The sequence below is a fragment of the Scyliorhinus torazame genome, chromosome 1 (genome assembly GCF_047496885.1).
Source record: "Scyliorhinus torazame isolate Kashiwa2021f chromosome 1, sScyTor2.1, whole genome shotgun sequence".
In the NCBI taxonomy this organism is placed as follows: Eukaryota; Metazoa; Chordata; class Chondrichthyes; order Carcharhiniformes; family Scyliorhinidae; genus Scyliorhinus; species Scyliorhinus torazame.
Window position 1 is genome coordinate 208,676,520 of NC_092707.1, and position 16,986 is coordinate 208,693,505.

Genomic DNA, 16,986 nt, shown 5'->3' on the forward strand with positions numbered 1-16,986 from the left:
CTTAAGGTTAACGTACAGGTTCAGTCGGCAGTTAAGAAGGCAAATGCAATGTTAGCATTCATGTCAAGAGGGCTAGAATACAAGACCAGGGATGTACTTCTAAGGCTGTATAAGGCTCTGGCCAGACCCCATTTGGAGTATTGTGAGCAGTTTTGAAACCCCATATCGAAGGAAGGATGTGCTGGCCTTGGAAAGTGTCCAGAGGAGGTTCACAAGAATGATCCCTGGAATGAACAGCATGTCGTGTGAGGAATGGTTGAGGACTCTGGGTCTGTACTCATTGGAGTTTAGAAGGATGAGGGGAGATCTTATTGAAACTTACAGGATAGTGTGAGGCCTGGATAGAGTGCACGTGGAGAGGATGTTTCCACTTGTCGGAAAAACTAGAAGCAGAGGACACAATCTCAGACTAAGGGGACAATCATTTAAAACAGAGATGAGGAGGAATTTCTTCAGCCACAGGGTGGTGAATCTGTGGAACTTTTTGCCACAGAAGGATGTGGTGGTCAAATTACTGAGTGTCTTTAAGACAGAGATAGATAGCTTCTTGATTAATAAGGGGATCAGGGGTTATGGGGAGAAGGCAGGAGAATGGGGATGAGAAAAATATCAGCCATGATTGAACGGCGGAGCAGATTCGATGGGCCGAGTGGCCTAATTCTGCTCCTATGTCTTATGGCCTTATGGATCTCTGCATCTGTCTTTGACCTCCAGATAGGTGTCAACATCTACGGCTGCAGTGGATAACCCCTGTTGCCAACTGCTCAGTCGGGGGTGCACCTCAAAGAGGTCAGGAACCGTCGAGTGTGCCAGGATGAAGGCGCGTGCATGCAACTCAGGTATTGGGCGCAGACGTGCATCTCATTGTCACACACAAACTGCACGCTCATCAAGTGGAACCCGTTTTGTTTTGTGAAGACCGGCCTGTCGTGGGCCAGTGCTCCTAGGGCGACATGCAACCCGTCGACCACCCCCTGGGCCCGAGGCATCTCGGCGATGACAGCGAACCCCGCTGCCCGGACATCCAGGTGGGCTCAGATCACATTGAATTTGATGTATTGTGCCTACTGGGCAGATAGGGCCTCCATGATGCACCTTTGCACCGAGGTCTGTGAGATACCCGACAGGTTCCCACTCGGCACCTGGAAGGACCCCATGGGGTAAACGTTCAGGGCAACCGTTACCTTGACGGCCACCGGGAGCGGGTGTCCTCCCCCATACCCCCACTGTGCCAGGTGCGCCATCATCTGGCAGATATGTCGGACTGTTCCCCTGCTCAGCTGGAATCTTCAACAGCATGCCCAGCCTGACAGGTCCTCAAATGACAGGCGCTGCCCGTAACATGAGGCCTCATGCGGCGCCTCCTTCCACTTCGGCCTGTTGTGCAGCCGGCTCTCCCTTAGCGGTTGCCCCCTGTTTCCCTGGGGCAGGCTCCGCTGCTGCAGGCATCCCGCCGAGCAGCTCCAGTACATCCCCCAGGGCTGCAACGACTAGGATGAAAACCACCATTCCTGGTTGAATTCCAAATTCCATTGTCTGTCGAAGGTGAAAGTCAAGACATGTTAGCATGGTGTGTACTCCCGTGCATGTCCCACCCCCCCTATCATCCCCATACCCACACCCAACCATTCCCTCTGGGAATCTGCCCTCCGCACCCCGGCCCCATCGGTGCCTGGAACCAAAGGGGCCTCTAGCCCTGGCGCCCGTCCCTGCTGCCAGGGGTACCAGCGTTACCTATGCCAGTGGTATGCGCTGTCTCTTCCTCATGGGCCGCGGCGTGTGTTTTTCAATTTTTGAAAGAAGAAGTAAAATTTGCCATCGGTAATTGCCCGGTGCAGGCGGAGCATCGCGGAGGCCCCGGAGAATACTGGATCATGCCCACCAATTTTATGCAAACGACATTTTCTGCACATGCGGAGTATAATGCATTGACGCTGCTGTCAGGCACTGGAGCATGGCATTCTGGCGTGCGTCTGGCATCCAACATGGTTTTGACTTCACGACCGATTCTCCGCCCAATCACCTTTCCCGATTTTGGCATCGGCCGACGGAGAATCCCATCCCTGATTTTTGTGTGGTACCACATTATAAATCAGCACCTTTACATTAGAAGTGGAGAAAGGGTCGAAGTTGTGCTTTAACATCAGAATCCCAAAGGGACCACAGGTGATTGGGCACTTCACATCCAGAGATCTATTAGTCCTCATTTAAATAAATAATCTGATGCATGGAACTTTTTCAAAATTTCATTCACATTTAGTTTTATTCATTTTCATCTAGCTTGGACAGGCATCATAGTGGAAAAGGAAAAAAAAAATCCTAATTGTGAAATTTGTTTTTATAAACAGATAAGTTAACATTTCAGGTGAACACCCTTTGTAACTTCTGAAGGAAGCTGTACACCTAAAATATTGGCTGACTAGTTATTTTCTTTATATAATTATACATCTAGACACTGCTGCTATAGAGGTAGATTTACATAGAGGTATAAATATCTGTGTAAGAAATAAGGTAGTATAAGGCCATCCAATAAGCATTGTGTTTTTGCACACAATTCATGGCTGTTGGGTTTATGAGCTCTGCAATGCCATTGTGAGGTTGAGTTGAGCAAAGACTATATGCATCTTCAATGGAAGAGAGAGAAGAAAAATTAGAAGAGTAAATGCAGAGATGTTGTTACGTGACATCCAGTGATTTGTTATAGAGTGTCACTTCCAGAAGCCGAGAATTAAATGATTTGCTCGTCCTTTCAGTTAGAGATGGTTACTGAGGATTAAGAGGAGAGAAAAACTAAAACAAAAGGAAATTTGTGACTCCAGTATCCTCTTGAGATGAAAGAGTCGATTGAAGAATGTGTTTGAGAACCTGAAACAAGTAATTCAGCACTACTGAAAGATCATGGAATAATGGATACGAAAGGCTGGTCTAAAATGGCGGACAGAGAATTCAAGTTATCACACTCCTCTTCCTGCAGGATAATTTCAAAACCTTCATACATTAGATTAAATGCTGAGAATAATGTGACAGTCTTCATTATGGTTCTCCGGCTTCTGATTGGAACCAGAAACCAGTTGTATTTCATTTATTTTACTGGAAGTGAATTCAGAAAATGAACAATGATAATGAATAAACTATGTTGTGTTGAAGGATGATGAACAGTGCAATCTGTCTGTTCCTGTGAATTTTCTGATGATTTATCACCAAAATAATTAATTCCAGTTTGTTTTATTTTGCTAGGAGATCCTGCTGCTGAAGAGTGGTCTCAATGGAGTGTTTGCTCACTCACATGTGGCATGGGATGGCAGGTGCGAACAAGATCCTGTGTAGCCTCTCCCTATGGAACTCTGTGCAGCGGTCCGCTAAGGGAAACACGAATTTGCAATAATTCAGCCACATGTCCAGGTAGCTTTAGTTGTGTGGTACAAGTTTATATCACAATATTGGCTGATGTCTTGAAGCTAATTAAATTGAATTATTAAAATGGGATCTATTGAGAGTACATAATGGCAGAAATTGTTGATGGGATAATAGTGAAGGCATGTTTAACGTGTTCATTTGGCATTCCTCTGCTATTTTAACAGATTAAAGTTTAAAGTTAATTCAAAGTTAACTCATTTTAAACAAATATATGTTACCACCATAGTTAAAGTAATGAACTGAGAACTCTCATAAGTAGATACGGGGAATAAATTTGTTCATTCAGTACTACTACTTCTAGCGGTGCTACATATACTGCTTTAACTTCCCCAGGCAGGCAGCATCATGGGTTGCCACCTCTAACGCCAGAGAGTCCAACACTTCTGCCCATACTGCCATGTTTTCATCTCCTGGAGATGTAGGAGGGCTGGGCTAGGGCTTTCTGAGTTCTGAGTCAGCATCAGAGAAGAGCAGGTGCTTAGGTGGACTGATTAGAAGATCCTGCATGTATTCCTCCTTAACCCAAGAGAAAATGCTGGAAAATCTCAGCAGGTCTGGCAGCATCTGTAGGGAGAGAAAAGTCCAGATGACCCTTTGTCAAAGCTAAACGACAGAGAAAGTGGGAAATATTTATACTGTGGAGTGAGAATGAAAGGTGAGTCATAGCCTCCAAAACCAAGGGAACAGGGTGCTAATAGCCACAGAAACAAAGGGAAAGAATGCTACTGGCAGTCCCCAGAGAGAACAAAAGGTGTGAAAGACCAAACAGCAGAGAAGCTAACATCAGAGGGTAAACTGTGACAGATGTAGATGTGGGGGGAGGGGAAGGGGAAAGCAAAGGGGAGATAAGGTCAGGAAAGGGGGATATAATGGGGGGGCGGTTAAATATATATAAAGAAAGATAAGAAAGAAATGGTAAAAGACAGTTAAAATGAAACGGGATGAAAACAAAGGGGTCGAAGTGGGGTAGAGGTAATCATCTGAAATTGTTGAATTCGATGTTGAGACCGGGAAGCTGTTGCGTGTCGAACCGGAAGATGAGATGCCTCCAGTTTGCATTGAGTTTCACTAGAACATTGCAGCAGGTCAAGGACAGACATGTGAGCATGGGAACAAGGTCTTCTGTTGAAATGGCAAGCAATGGGAAGGTCAGGGTCCTGAATGCTCACAGACCGAAGGGGCTCAGCAGAGAGATCACCCAGTCTGAGTTTGGTCTCTCCAATACAGAGGAGACCACATTGGGAGCAGCGAATGCAATAGACCAAATTGAAAGAGGTGCAAGTGAAACACTGCTTAACCTGGAATGAGTGTTTTGTGCCTGGGATGTTAAGCATGGAAGAGGTAAAGGAGCAGGTGTTATACCTTCCGTGATTGCATGGGAAGGTGCCCTGGGTGATGGGATAGGTGTTGGGTATGGTGGAGGAGGTTTTGGCAGGGGTGATGGACGATGAGTACTCGGCAATAGTAGTGTAGGATAATACTCCACACTGGATGGACTTACGGGTGAGTAAGGAGGGAGGGGGGCAGCCCCCACACTGGAGGTTAGATGGAGGACTATTAGCGGAGGAAAGGGTGTGTGCGCGGGTGAGGGAGGCCATTCGGAGGTATGTGGAGATAAACGATACGGGGGAGGTCTCGGCAGCTATGGTATGAGAGGCGCTGAAGGCAGTGATGAGAGGGGAATTTATTTTGATGCGGGCACACTGGGAGAAGGCGGTGTGGGCAGGGATGAATAGATTAGTGAGGGGGATTCTCCAGGTGGATAGGAGGTACTCGGAGGGCCGGAGGCGGGTTGTTGAAGGAGCGCAGTAGCTGCAGATGGAATTTGTGTTGCTAGCCACTGGGAAGGCAATGGGGCAGTTGAGAAAGGCGAGAGGGGTGGTGTATGAATATGGGGAGAAGACTAGCAGGATGCTAGCACACCAGTTAAGGAAACGGGAGGCGGCGAGGGAGATTGGGAAAGTGAAGGACAGAGGGGGGTGTATAATTTTGGACCCAGTTGGGGTGAGCGGGGTGTTTAGAGACTTTTACAGCAGGTTATATGAGTCAGAGCCCCCAGCCAGGTTTGAGGGGATGAGGCGGTTTTTGGAGGGACTGGAGTTTCCGAGGGTGGAGAAAGAGCGGGTGGAGGGCCTAGGCACCCCAATTGGGCTGTTTGAAATGGTGGAGTGGCTGGAGGCGACGAAGTCGGACAGGCCTCGGGGCCGGATGGGTACCCAGTGGAATCTTATAAAAAGTTTTCAGGAGTGCTGGGGCCTTTGCTTGTAAGGGCGTTTAATGAGGCTAGGGAGCGAGGGGTACTCCCTCCGACGATGTCACAGGCCTCGATCTCGCTCATTCTGAAGAGGGATAAGGACCCGGAACAATGCGGGTCGTATCGGCCAATCTCTCTTCTAAATGTAGACACCAAGCTGCTGACCAAGATCTTGGCCTTGAGAACAGAGGAGTGTGTGCCAGGGGTGATAGGGGAGGACCAGACGGGGATTGTGAAGGGGAGGCATTTAACGGTGAACATTAGAAGGCTGCTAAATGTGATCATGATGCCCTCTGAGGGAAGGGAGGTGGAGGTGGTGGTCGCCATGGATGCGGAGAAGGCCTTTGATCGGGTGGAATGTGAGTATTTGTGGGATGTCCTGAGGCGGTTTGGGTTTGGGCAGGGTTTTGTGGACTGGGTCCAGTTGCTATACCAGGCACCGGTGGCGAATATAAGGACGAACCGAGTGAGCTCGGATTATTTTAGGCTGCACCGGGGGACGTGGCTGGGATGTCCACTCTCCCCCACTGTTGTTTGCCTAGGCTGTAGAGCCATTGGAGAAGGCGCTGAGATGTCAAAGGATTGGCAGGGGATTGTACAGGGGGTGGGGGGCTGAGCACAGGGTCTCGCTATATGCGGATGACCTACTTTTGTATATTTCTGACCCGCTGGGGGGGGGATTGGAGAGATTATGGGGATCCAGGTGAATTTGGCCGGTTCTCGGGGTACAAATTGAATATGGGCAAAAGTAAGGTCTTTGGGGTTCAGGCGAGGGGGCAAGAGAGGGGACTGGGGGGTGTCGTTCAAGGTGTTGGGAGGGAGATTTAGGTATTTGGGTATTCAGGTGGCACCCAAGTGGGAGCTGCTACACAAGCTGAATTTGGCTTGGTAAGTGGAGCAGATGAAAGGGGACTTTAGAAGGTGGGATATGCTCCCGCTGTCACTGGTGGGGAGGGTGCAGACAGTAAAGGTGACCGTTCCCCGAGGTTTTTGTTCATATTTCAGTGCCTGTCTATTTTTATCCCCAAGGCTTTCTTTAAAAGGGTGAATATGGTGATCTCAGGGTTTGTCTGGGCGAGTAAAATCCCGTGGGTAAAGAAGGTGCTAGTGGAGGGTATCGAGGGGAGGCCTGGGTTGGCCCTACCGAATTTCAGAAACTACTACTGGGTGGCGAACGTAGCAATGGTCAGGAAGTGGTAGTGGGGGAGGGGTTGGTATGGGAGCGGGTGGAGGCAACCTGTACTTTACAAGCCCGGTGGTAGTGGCGGCCTTGAGGGTGTGGGGACAGTGGCGGAAGCACATTGGAGTGGTGGGGACATCGGTATGGACACCTATTTGTGGCAACCGTCGGTTTGCACCAGGGGGCTGTATGGGGGGTTTTGGAGGTGGACGCAAGCAGGGAGCAAGCAGTTTGGTGACCTGTTTATTGCCGGCAGCTTTTCATGCTGAGAGGATTTGGATGAGGAGTTTGAGCTGCCCGGGGGGAAATGGGCTCTGCTACCTGCAGGCGAGGTACTTTGTGAAGAGGCAGGTCTCGACCTTTGCGTACCTACCACCCCAGGAGATACAGGACAAGTTAGTGTCGAAAACAGGAGTGGAGGAGGGGAAGGCCTCGGAAATTTATAAAGAACTCATGGAATGGGAGGGAACCCTAATAGGGGAGGTGAAGCGAAAATGGGAGGTAGAATTGGGCAAGGAATTAGAGGCGGGATTGTGGGAGGATGCCCTGAGTAGGATTAACAGGTCCTCGTGCGAGGCTTAGCCTGATATAATTTAAGGTGGTCCACAGGGCACATATGACTGTGCCCCATATGAGCAGGTTCTTTGAAAGGGTGATGTCCAGAGGGCTGGTTTCGGCTGAGAATTCTGAATTCTTCTTCTGTCTCCCCGAACAGGTGCCGGAATGTGGAGGCTGGGGGCTTTCCACAGTAACTTCATTGCAGTGTTTTTTTTTTTAATTTAGAGTCCCCAATTCATTTTTTCCAATTAAGGGGCAATTTACTGTGGCCAATCACTTACCCTGCACATCTTTGGGTTGTGGGGGCAAAACCCACGCAAACACGGGGAGAATATGAAAACTCCACACAGATAGTGACCCAGAGCCGGGATCGAACTTGGGACCTCAGCGTCGTGAGGCAGCAGGGCTAACCCATTGCGCCACCACGCTGCCCTTCATTGCAGTGTTAATGTAAGCCTACTTGTGACAATAAAAAGATTATATTATTATGATAGGTGTGGGCAGTGTGCGGGAGGGCCCGCAAATCATGTCCACATGTTTTGGACATATCCGAAGCTGAGGGGATTTTGGCAAGGATTTGCTAATGTCCTGTCCACGGTATTGAAGGTACGGGTGGTTCCGAGTACAGAGAAGTGGCGATTTTTGGTGTGTTGCAAGACCTGGGAGTCCAGGGGGTGAGAGAGACTGATGTTTTAGCCTTTGCCTTCCTGGTAGCCCAGAGACGGATTTTATTGACGTGGAGGGACTCGGAACCCCCAAATCGGGGGTATGGATTAGTGACATGTCCGGGTTTCTCAGGCTTGAGAAGATCAAGTTCGCCCTGAGGGGATCAATGTTAGGGTTTGCCTGGAGGTGGCAGCCGTTTATCGACTTCTTTGGGGAATATTAAGCTGTCAGCAGATATAAAAACAGGGAGTTAAGGGAAAGAAGGGGGCAGGGGGGGATGGTTGAGGAAGGAAACACTTAGTGGGGAAGGGGGAGTGGGGAACTGTGTGTGTTAGCCACGTTGACTGGGTTTGGTTTGTTGGTTGGGTGGATGCTATTTGTTCTGTTGTTTGTTCCTCTTGAAAACTGTTGTTAAATTATTTATGCCTTAAATATTTTCAAAAAGAAGTCTGTTTGTGCATTCCAGAAATTTATTAGGCTAAACTGCTTTGATCTGAAGGGTGTAGAATATATAACTAACTGGGAAGACAGTAAAATACTATGGCAAAAACACTGCAAAGAGGTAGGTTGTTGAAGTGGTGGGCTCTTGAAGTCGAGGTGGGAGCTCTGCGGGAGGCCGAAAGATCAGAGCTGCAGTTAAAGATGGCAACCCGACCTGCGAATACTCTTAAATGACTTAAAGAGTGGTCTAGAAGGAGAGTTACTCACCGAGGCCAAAAAATACAGCAAAGTGCCGTTGAATAATGGGTTTTTTCTTGGCTCTGCAGCTGCCGAGAAACACCCCGCTAAATGCGCCGTTCAGTGGACTTTAAAGTTAACTGAATTGTGCGCAAAGTACTAACTAAGTATTCTAAATATGTCCTTTTCCTCTCAGCATATATCACCCTCTTTATCCTCATTGGCCCTACCACACCTCTTCATTTACTTTTCACATGCCTGTAGAAGATTTTTATATTATCCTTCATACTAACTGAGTCTATTCTCATACTCTTTTTTACCAGTCTTATTTCTCTCTTCACTTTCCCACACAATTTATTCTATTTGGCCTGATTCTTATTCAAATAGTTCACCTGACATGCATCATATTTTGGGCTGGATTCCCCGCTTCTCGATGCTAGAAGAGAGAATTGCGATTGGTCGGAGAATTGCGCAACATGGAAAAAAATCTGTGGCTGGAATCACCGCCACCATTAGCGGAGTGGGCCGATCCCATTCCAATGCTCACCGGTCCGCCCCCCGAGCCATCGGGTTTTGCGTATCGTGTCAGCAGGAGGATGCAAATGGATCATTTAGGCCAATGGTGCAAAGTGTGGTAGCGAGCAGGAATTGCCCTGCCACGAGCATCTGGGCACTCAGCCCAGTGAGGCCAGCAATGCAATTCAATATTAATTGGTCCACTTAACGAGACCTCACAGGCTTCACGCCGCAAATGAAGGCCAGCTGATTCACCGGGACTGGGGCTGCCAGCACTCCCCCCACCCCCAACAAGATCGGCAGCACTTAAGCTGCACTTGCTCAGCCAACCCCAGCCAACTCGCAATAATGGCACTGAGGAGACCAGCCCCAAGATCCGGGGATGCTGACCTGGGGAGGCTGCTAGATGCGGTGGGGGCCAGGAGGGATGCCTTGTTCCCCCGAGGGTCCAGGAGAGTCTGACACAAATCAGTCAGTGTTGGCTGGGACGAAGTGGCAGTGAGCTCGGGGAGTGTGACCAGGAGGACTGGCCTCCAGTGCCGTAAGGTCAATGGCTTACACCGGGCAGCACGAGTGAGTAGACACCAACGCTCCCCTCCCAAGGGAGCATCAATCCTCTGTTTGACCTTGAACCGTCCCTTCACACCCACCCTCCCAGCACTCTGAACGTGGGTGGCTAACGATGCCCCTTCTGTTTCTCCTCAGGAAAAGTTCTCCCATAATCGCTGGGAGCGGGCCCAGACTGGCGGAGGGGTGCCAGACTTAGGAATCCTCATCTCCTTCAAGGAGCATGCCCTGGAGGTGACTGGGGTGGCCGAAGACAGAGTGGTCACCCCATGGAAGCTGGCAGATGCCACAGAGGTGAGGAACCACTGTGCTCTACCTGTCAAACGTGAGTTGTTATTATTGCCTTAATGACTGACCCATCCCTCTCACTGACCACATATTCATTCTTCCGCAGGTCCTTCAGCCGACGATGCCGGCCCATACTGGGAGGAGAGCTCCAAGGATGCAACTGTCACAGTGGCAGTACAGCTGTCATCCCCACCCTCGCAGATACACACACCTCGGTGGGATATGTTAGTGGACAGGCTTCTGGAGCACAACCTGCTGAACACCACGCAGCTGATGATGCACATCAGGTGGAGGCAAGAACTCAAAAGTGAGACAACAGTCAAAGGGCTGCTGGATCCCAGGACCCAGCTGGGTCCCAACCTGATGCTGAGCCAGCGGCACAGAGGTACTCGGAACTGATTAAGACAATAGGGTGCAGCCGGCACATTCAGGGGAGATGTCAGTGTCACTCCAGCAGATTCATAGCCGATTGGAGGAGTCCCAAAGACTATGGGCAGAGGGATAGCGCCAGTACTGCGGGGCACTGTTAGTGTGGTGATCCCAATGGAATGCCTGATGCGCGACATCAGCACCATTAATGAAGATGTCCAAGGCATTGGGCAGTCGGTGACAGCCATGGCTGAGGGTCTCGGCAGAATGTCCAACTCGCTTGGGAATGTCACCCAGTACCAGGCCGACTTTGATGAGGTTCTGCGGGACATGACCCGCTCTCAGATGGACAGGGCTGAGGCACTGCGGAGCTTGCCCATTCGTAGATGGACATTGTCGAGGTGATGCAGAGCATGTCCCAGTCACTGAGGAGCATCGCCGAGGGCATCGACACGAAGGTCGGATTGGGGAACCGCCAGGGCTGGCAGAGCCAGATGATGCAGTGTCAGAATGGTGTGAAGGGCTGGGCTGGGCTGGGCTAATTGCAGAGCGGGCACTGGGGGTGGCATGGGCCAGGGACCCCAGTTCAGCCAGCGCTCACTGTTCTAGTGCCCCACACCAATCCTCCCCTCCCCCCCTCTCCCTGCAACCATCCCCTTGTCCTCCACCCCAACAGTTCGGTGGGACTGTGTGATGGAATGACCAGCTCACATGAAGGGAACTCCCTGGTGGACAGTGGGACATGCTACCGTGGGCAGGTGCCAGATGGCACGGAGCACCAGAGCTCACCCCAGAGAGTGTTGTCATCATTCTCCATCCCAGATCCGCTGTTACTGCCAACCAAGGGATCGGACCTTGTAGTGGTGCAGATAGGAATCACGGCGGGGTCTGCGCGGGGAGGGGGGGTGATCGGCCGAGCGGTGTGGGCAGCATGTGTGGGGGTGGGGGGGGCGTTCCTGCCAATGGCAGGCCCCCTAATTGGCGAACCTGGAGACGATTTGAGTGTCCCGTATGCATTGGCCCTGACGCATATGTTGAACAGCCTCCTGTGCCTGCCTGGGTCCCATGCCCTGCCCATCCTCGCCCTGCCCCGCATCCTCCTCGTCGGAAGAGCTCTGCCGTTCATCCTCCTCCTCCATCACGTCACCTCTTTGCAGTATGATGTTGTGGAGGATGCAGAAGGCAACCACGATGTGTAGAGACTCTCCTAGCGCTATACTGGAGTGTACCTCCAGAGCGGCCCAGGCACTGGAACTGCATCTTTAAGAAGCCGAAGCACGGTTTGATCACTCCCTTGGTCGCGGTATGGGCATTGTTTAGCGGGTCTCCTCGTTGGTCTGTGGCCTCCAGATAGGCGTCATCAGCCACGGCCGCAGCAGATAAACCCTGGTCGCCCAGGTGCCAACCCCTATTGCAGGGCTGGAGGGGTGTAAGGTGGGGGGTGGAATGCGGATGTGGTGGGATAGGGGCACCTATACGCCCGGTGTCACTCTGCATGACCACAGATCACAGAGGGCGGTCAGTGGGATGCACAACAAGATGGCTGCCTTTCAGGCCGCGGCAATGGCGGTCCGTGCGTGGACACCCCGGTCCCGTTGGGGGAGTGGGGGGTCACCCTGGCCCCACGTCCCATCCCCTGGTGATGCCCCGCTGCACCCCCCAGGCATGACAGAGCACCCACCCCCAACCAGCCCTGCCGATGGCACAACCGGCAGCCATTTTCGTGCCTCTGCATGTCCTATCCTACCACCTCTCTCTTGCTCATCGACCGCAGCATCTGTTTCCCGATTTTTCGAACTACAAATTTCCGCGCCGCCAGTAATTCCCCGGTGTAGACGGAGCATCCGGAGAATACCGTCTCAGGCTCACTAATGTTATGCGAACGGTGTTTACTATATGTGCAGAGTAGAGCACATTGATGCCGCTGCCAAGACACTAGCACCAGCCACGATTATTCCCCACCCAATCGCCTTCCTGATTTTTGCGCGGCTGATGGAGAATCTCGCCCCCTGACCTGGATTCTCCACTGGCGGGATGCTCTGTTTTGCTGGCAGCCCGGGGGTTCCCCGACGGCGTGGGGTTGCCCCACAATGGGAAACCCTATTGGCCAGCATATCTCTGAAACGGAAAATCCCGCCCATAATTTCCGAAATGGAGAATCTCGCCCAGCATATTGATATATTCAACAAAATATCTACTCAGAATAATCTTCTTGTAAAGCTCTACTCTATGGTGATAAAATATAATACATGATCATCTTATTGATTATTTAATAAATACATACCAAGTGATGAACGGAATTTTTGTATCCCAGTGAAATTTACTGGTTAGGAATTTAAAGCCTTGGTTTACATTATGTGAATATTCAATCCACAATTTGGATTATAATCATTCTTGACCGATTCAGTTAAAATGTTGTGTCATGAATCTAGTTGCAATGACAGAAACCACATTGATGTTTTTAAAACAATTAGGAACATCAATTTAAACTTACAATTTAAACTAATTACAAGTAACTATTGTATGGTTTGTGTATTTATGTGATTTCAATAGTTACATTGTGAATAATTATTCCAGTTAGTTGAAAACATTTTAAAGCAATCATTTATTTCAGAATGTCTCCATGATAAATGGACAGCGCTGGAAAATTGAGGGGTTATTTTGTTAAATGTCTCCTAAGTCTCTGTGACTGGGTTATAATTTTGAACTGTCTCCTGCTGAAGGTATGTGATTTTGGGCGGGATTCTCCGATAATCGGCGCGATGGCTGGAACCCGGCGGCAAAAACGGCGCAGATCACTCCGGCATCGGGCCTCCCCAAACGGCGCAAAGTCTCTGGCCCCGAATGGGCCAGTAGCGGTGTGACGCCATTCGCGACGGTGTCACCCGCCGCGATGCGCGGCGTCATTGACACCGGGCGGCATCACAGCACAAAAGACGCCCCCCCCCCCCCCCCCCCCCCAGAGACCCAACAAGGTGGCCGCCGCCACGCAGCCCCGTGGTTCCAGGAGCGCGACATCGAGGCGCTCCTGGACGCAGTAGAGCAGAAGAGGGAGGCCCTGTACCCCGGGCACGGCCGCAGGGCCGCCCCACACCTGTGGAGGGAGGTGGCTGAGGCCGTCAGCGCTGTGGCTGTAACACCAAGGACAGGCGCCCAGTGCCACAAGAAGGTGAATGACCTTGTCAGGGCAGCCAGGGGAAGAACCCCCCCCCCCCGCCTTGCGGCACACCCCAAGGTGCAACTAACCCTAACCCTAATTTGGTGCAACTAACCCTAACCCTAATGTGCTGCGCACCTCTGCCAATATACGCACAACCGCTGGCTTGCATGTATATCCCTGCCTAACACTGTTGCCCTTTATCCCTGCCACCCACCTGCCCACCCCCCACAGGAGAAGTGCGCACACAACAATCCACCTAGCCTACACATCTTTGGGTTGTTGGGGTGAAACCCACGCAAACACAGGGAGAATGTGCAAACTCCACACGGACAGTGACCCAGAATCGAACCTGGGACCTCAGCGCCGTGAGGCAGCAGGGCTAACCGACTGCGCCACCGTGCTGCCCGTCTCGCATCCAAAGTTGAGGCGTTCACCCTCCACAGCACCTCACACCACAACCCCTCCAGTGCCACCGCCAGTTCCTCATCCCACTTGGCCTCAGCCCCCTCCAGTGATCTCAACCCCCGACAAGAACCTGTCTCCAATCTCATCCAAATTGCCTCCGGCTCCTACACCTAACCTGCACCTTCTCAGCGTTCACCACCCAATAATAATACATCAATTTCGGTAGAGCCAAACCCACTGACTGTCGCCCTCTCTGAACACTGTGTTACCAATCCCAACTACCTTGCCTGCCCAGATAAATGATTAAATCAACCGTTCCACCCCCATGAAAAATGCTTTCGGCAAGAAGACCAGTAAGCATTGGAATAAAAATAAAAAACGCAGCAATGTATTCACCTTTATTGATTGTACCCGGCCTGCCCATTTAGGGAGAGGCTGTCCCACGCCTGCAGATCCACCTTGACCCTGTCCACCAGGCTCGTAAAGTTCAACTTACGGAGCCGGGCTCAATCTCGAGCCTCCTGCACCCCAAATATCGGAAGTGAGTGGTCGCAACATGAAATGGCAATCTCCCCAAACTAGTTCCCTTCCCCATTGGGGAAACCAAAAAATACTCACTCTTTTCTAAGTTTAATTTGTATCTTACAAAACCCTTCCAGGTCTGATAAATACAAAAGGTCGTCGGCATACAAGGGCATCCTATGCTCCACCATGGCCCCCACCCGGTCACTATCCCCCTTCACTTATCCGAGTTCCTCAGCACAATGGCCAAGGGCTCTATCACCAGGGTAAACAAGAGGGGGGGACATGGGACACCCCTGTCTTTTTCCCTTTGTAGCTGAAAGTATCCCGAGTTCACCTCATTGATACGAACACTCGCCTTTGGATCCTTATATAACAATTTGACCATTGCCACAAACTTGGGCCCAACCCCAAAACGTTCCAACACCACAAACAAATAGCTCTACTCTACCCGCTGAAAAGCCTTCTCTGCTAGAACACCATCACCACCTCCTGCTCTGCTCCGTCTGACAGGCAAAGCACCACGTTTAGCAAGCGCCGCACATTCGAGGATATTCACATTACCCTTTACAAAGCCTGTCTGGTCCTCCCCAACCACCTGCGGCAGACTCTCTTCCAGTTTAAGCGGCAAGACTTTGACAAGGATCTTGGCATCCAGATTTAGCAGGGATATTGGCCAATAAGGCCCACACAACACTGGGTCCTTATCTTTCTTTAACAAAAGCGAAATTGATGCTTGCCTCATTGTCTCCGGAAGTTCACCCCTTTGCTACCGTGTCCTCAAACATCTCCACCAACAGTGGTGCCAGCCTGTCCACAAATACCGTATAAAATTCCACCCGAAACACATTTGGCCCCGGTGCCTTATTCGTTTACATTTTCCCTATTGCTGTCCGAACCTCCTCGACCCCCACTGCTCATCCAACCGTGCCCTATCCTCCACTTCCACTGTAGGACACTCCAACTCCTTTAAAAACTTGCGCATATCTGACTCTTCCCTTAAGATCATAAGACATAGGAATAGAATTAGGCTACTTGGCCCATCGAGTCTTCTCCGCCATTCAATCATGGCTGATATTTTTCTCATTCCCATTCTCTTGCCTTCTCCCCATAACCCCTAATCCCCTTATTAATCAAGAACCTATTTATCACTGTCTTAAAGACACTCAGTGACTTGGCCTCCACAGTCTTCTGCGACAACGAGTTCCACAGATTCACCACCCTCTGGCTGAAGAAATTCCTCCTCATCTCTGTTTTAAAGGATCGTCCCTTTAGTCTGAGATTATGTCCTCTGCTTCTAGTTTTTCCCACAAGTGGAAATGTCGTCGCCACGTCCACTCTATCCGGGCCTCGCAGTATCCTGTAAGTTTCAATAAGATCCCCCCTCATCCTTCTGAACTCCCAACGAGTACAGACCCAGAGTCCTCAACCGTTCCTTTATCCGACAACCTGTTTATTCCAGGGATCTTTCTTGTGAATGTTAAGTAATGGGTTAAGAGTTAGGTAATGCATTTAGAGACATTGCAATTAGTTGCCTCATTTATGTTAAGTATCCAATGATTGACACTGATATGCAAAGGGGCTTCAGGTGGCCCTTGTGTCAGGTGGTGTGTTGTTAGAGTTTTGTGCAGAGGTGAAATAAATGGTGTTTGGTGAAAAGGAACAGGACTTTTGACTCTTCATACAATGGTAACTAAAACGTATAACATTGGTAGCAGAGGATGGTTGCTGTGCAAATGTGAAGGTTTGAAAGATACAACTTTTCCTGATCAAACCAAGGAGTGAGTGAGAAGGAAAAAAAAAAGGTACATGGCTGAACCCAGAATAAAGATGGCTGGATATGACTATCCCCCCTTATTTTCTGAAAGGGAATCGTACAACCAATGAAGAAGTGCAGTAGTTGGGAAAGAGAAAACAAGGTATGGCATTGGCACTTTCTCTACCTTATGACAGTAAAATCCGAAACAAAGTGCTTTCTGAGCTGGAATTGGAAGAGTTAGACTCAGAAGAAGGCCTGGAGACTCTATAACAATATATGGATAAGATTTACAAGAAAGATGACTTGTTAAGTGCGTATGAAGCATGTCGGAATTTGATAAGTTTCGGAAAATAGAGGAATTCTCCATGGCAGACTATATAATGGAATTTGGCAGACTATATAAAAGGCTGCAGAAACAAAACCTGGAATTTCCACAGTCTGTGTTGGCCTTTAAATTACTTGACTGTGCAAGAGTGAGCAACATGGATAGGCTCCTGGTTTTGACATGAGTTCAATTTACGGATGAAGATACCTTATTCGATCAGATGACAAAAGCTTTAAAGAAGTTTCTGGGGAAACATTCAATTCCAATGGCTCTGATGACTCAAATGGGTCAGTCTGCTATAAAGCAGAATATGGAAGATACA

The 16,986-nt window shown here is 49.9% G+C and overlaps 1 protein-coding gene across 8 annotated transcripts in view; it reads left to right on the forward strand.

The window, feature by feature from the left end:
• LOC140418616 (adhesion G protein-coupled receptor B2-like) overlaps positions 1 to 16,986 on the forward strand; it is a 1,340,408-nt gene that overhangs the window by 310,498 nt on the left and 1,012,924 nt on the right. For all 8 annotated transcript variants that reach the window (XM_072502156.1, XM_072502149.1, XM_072502159.1 and 5 more), the window contains one exon: positions 3,238 to 3,402. In XM_072502156.1, the coding sequence (XP_072358257.1) occupies positions 3,238 to 3,402 (165 nt within the window). The remainder of the gene's footprint in view (positions 1 to 3,237; positions 3,403 to 16,986) is intronic.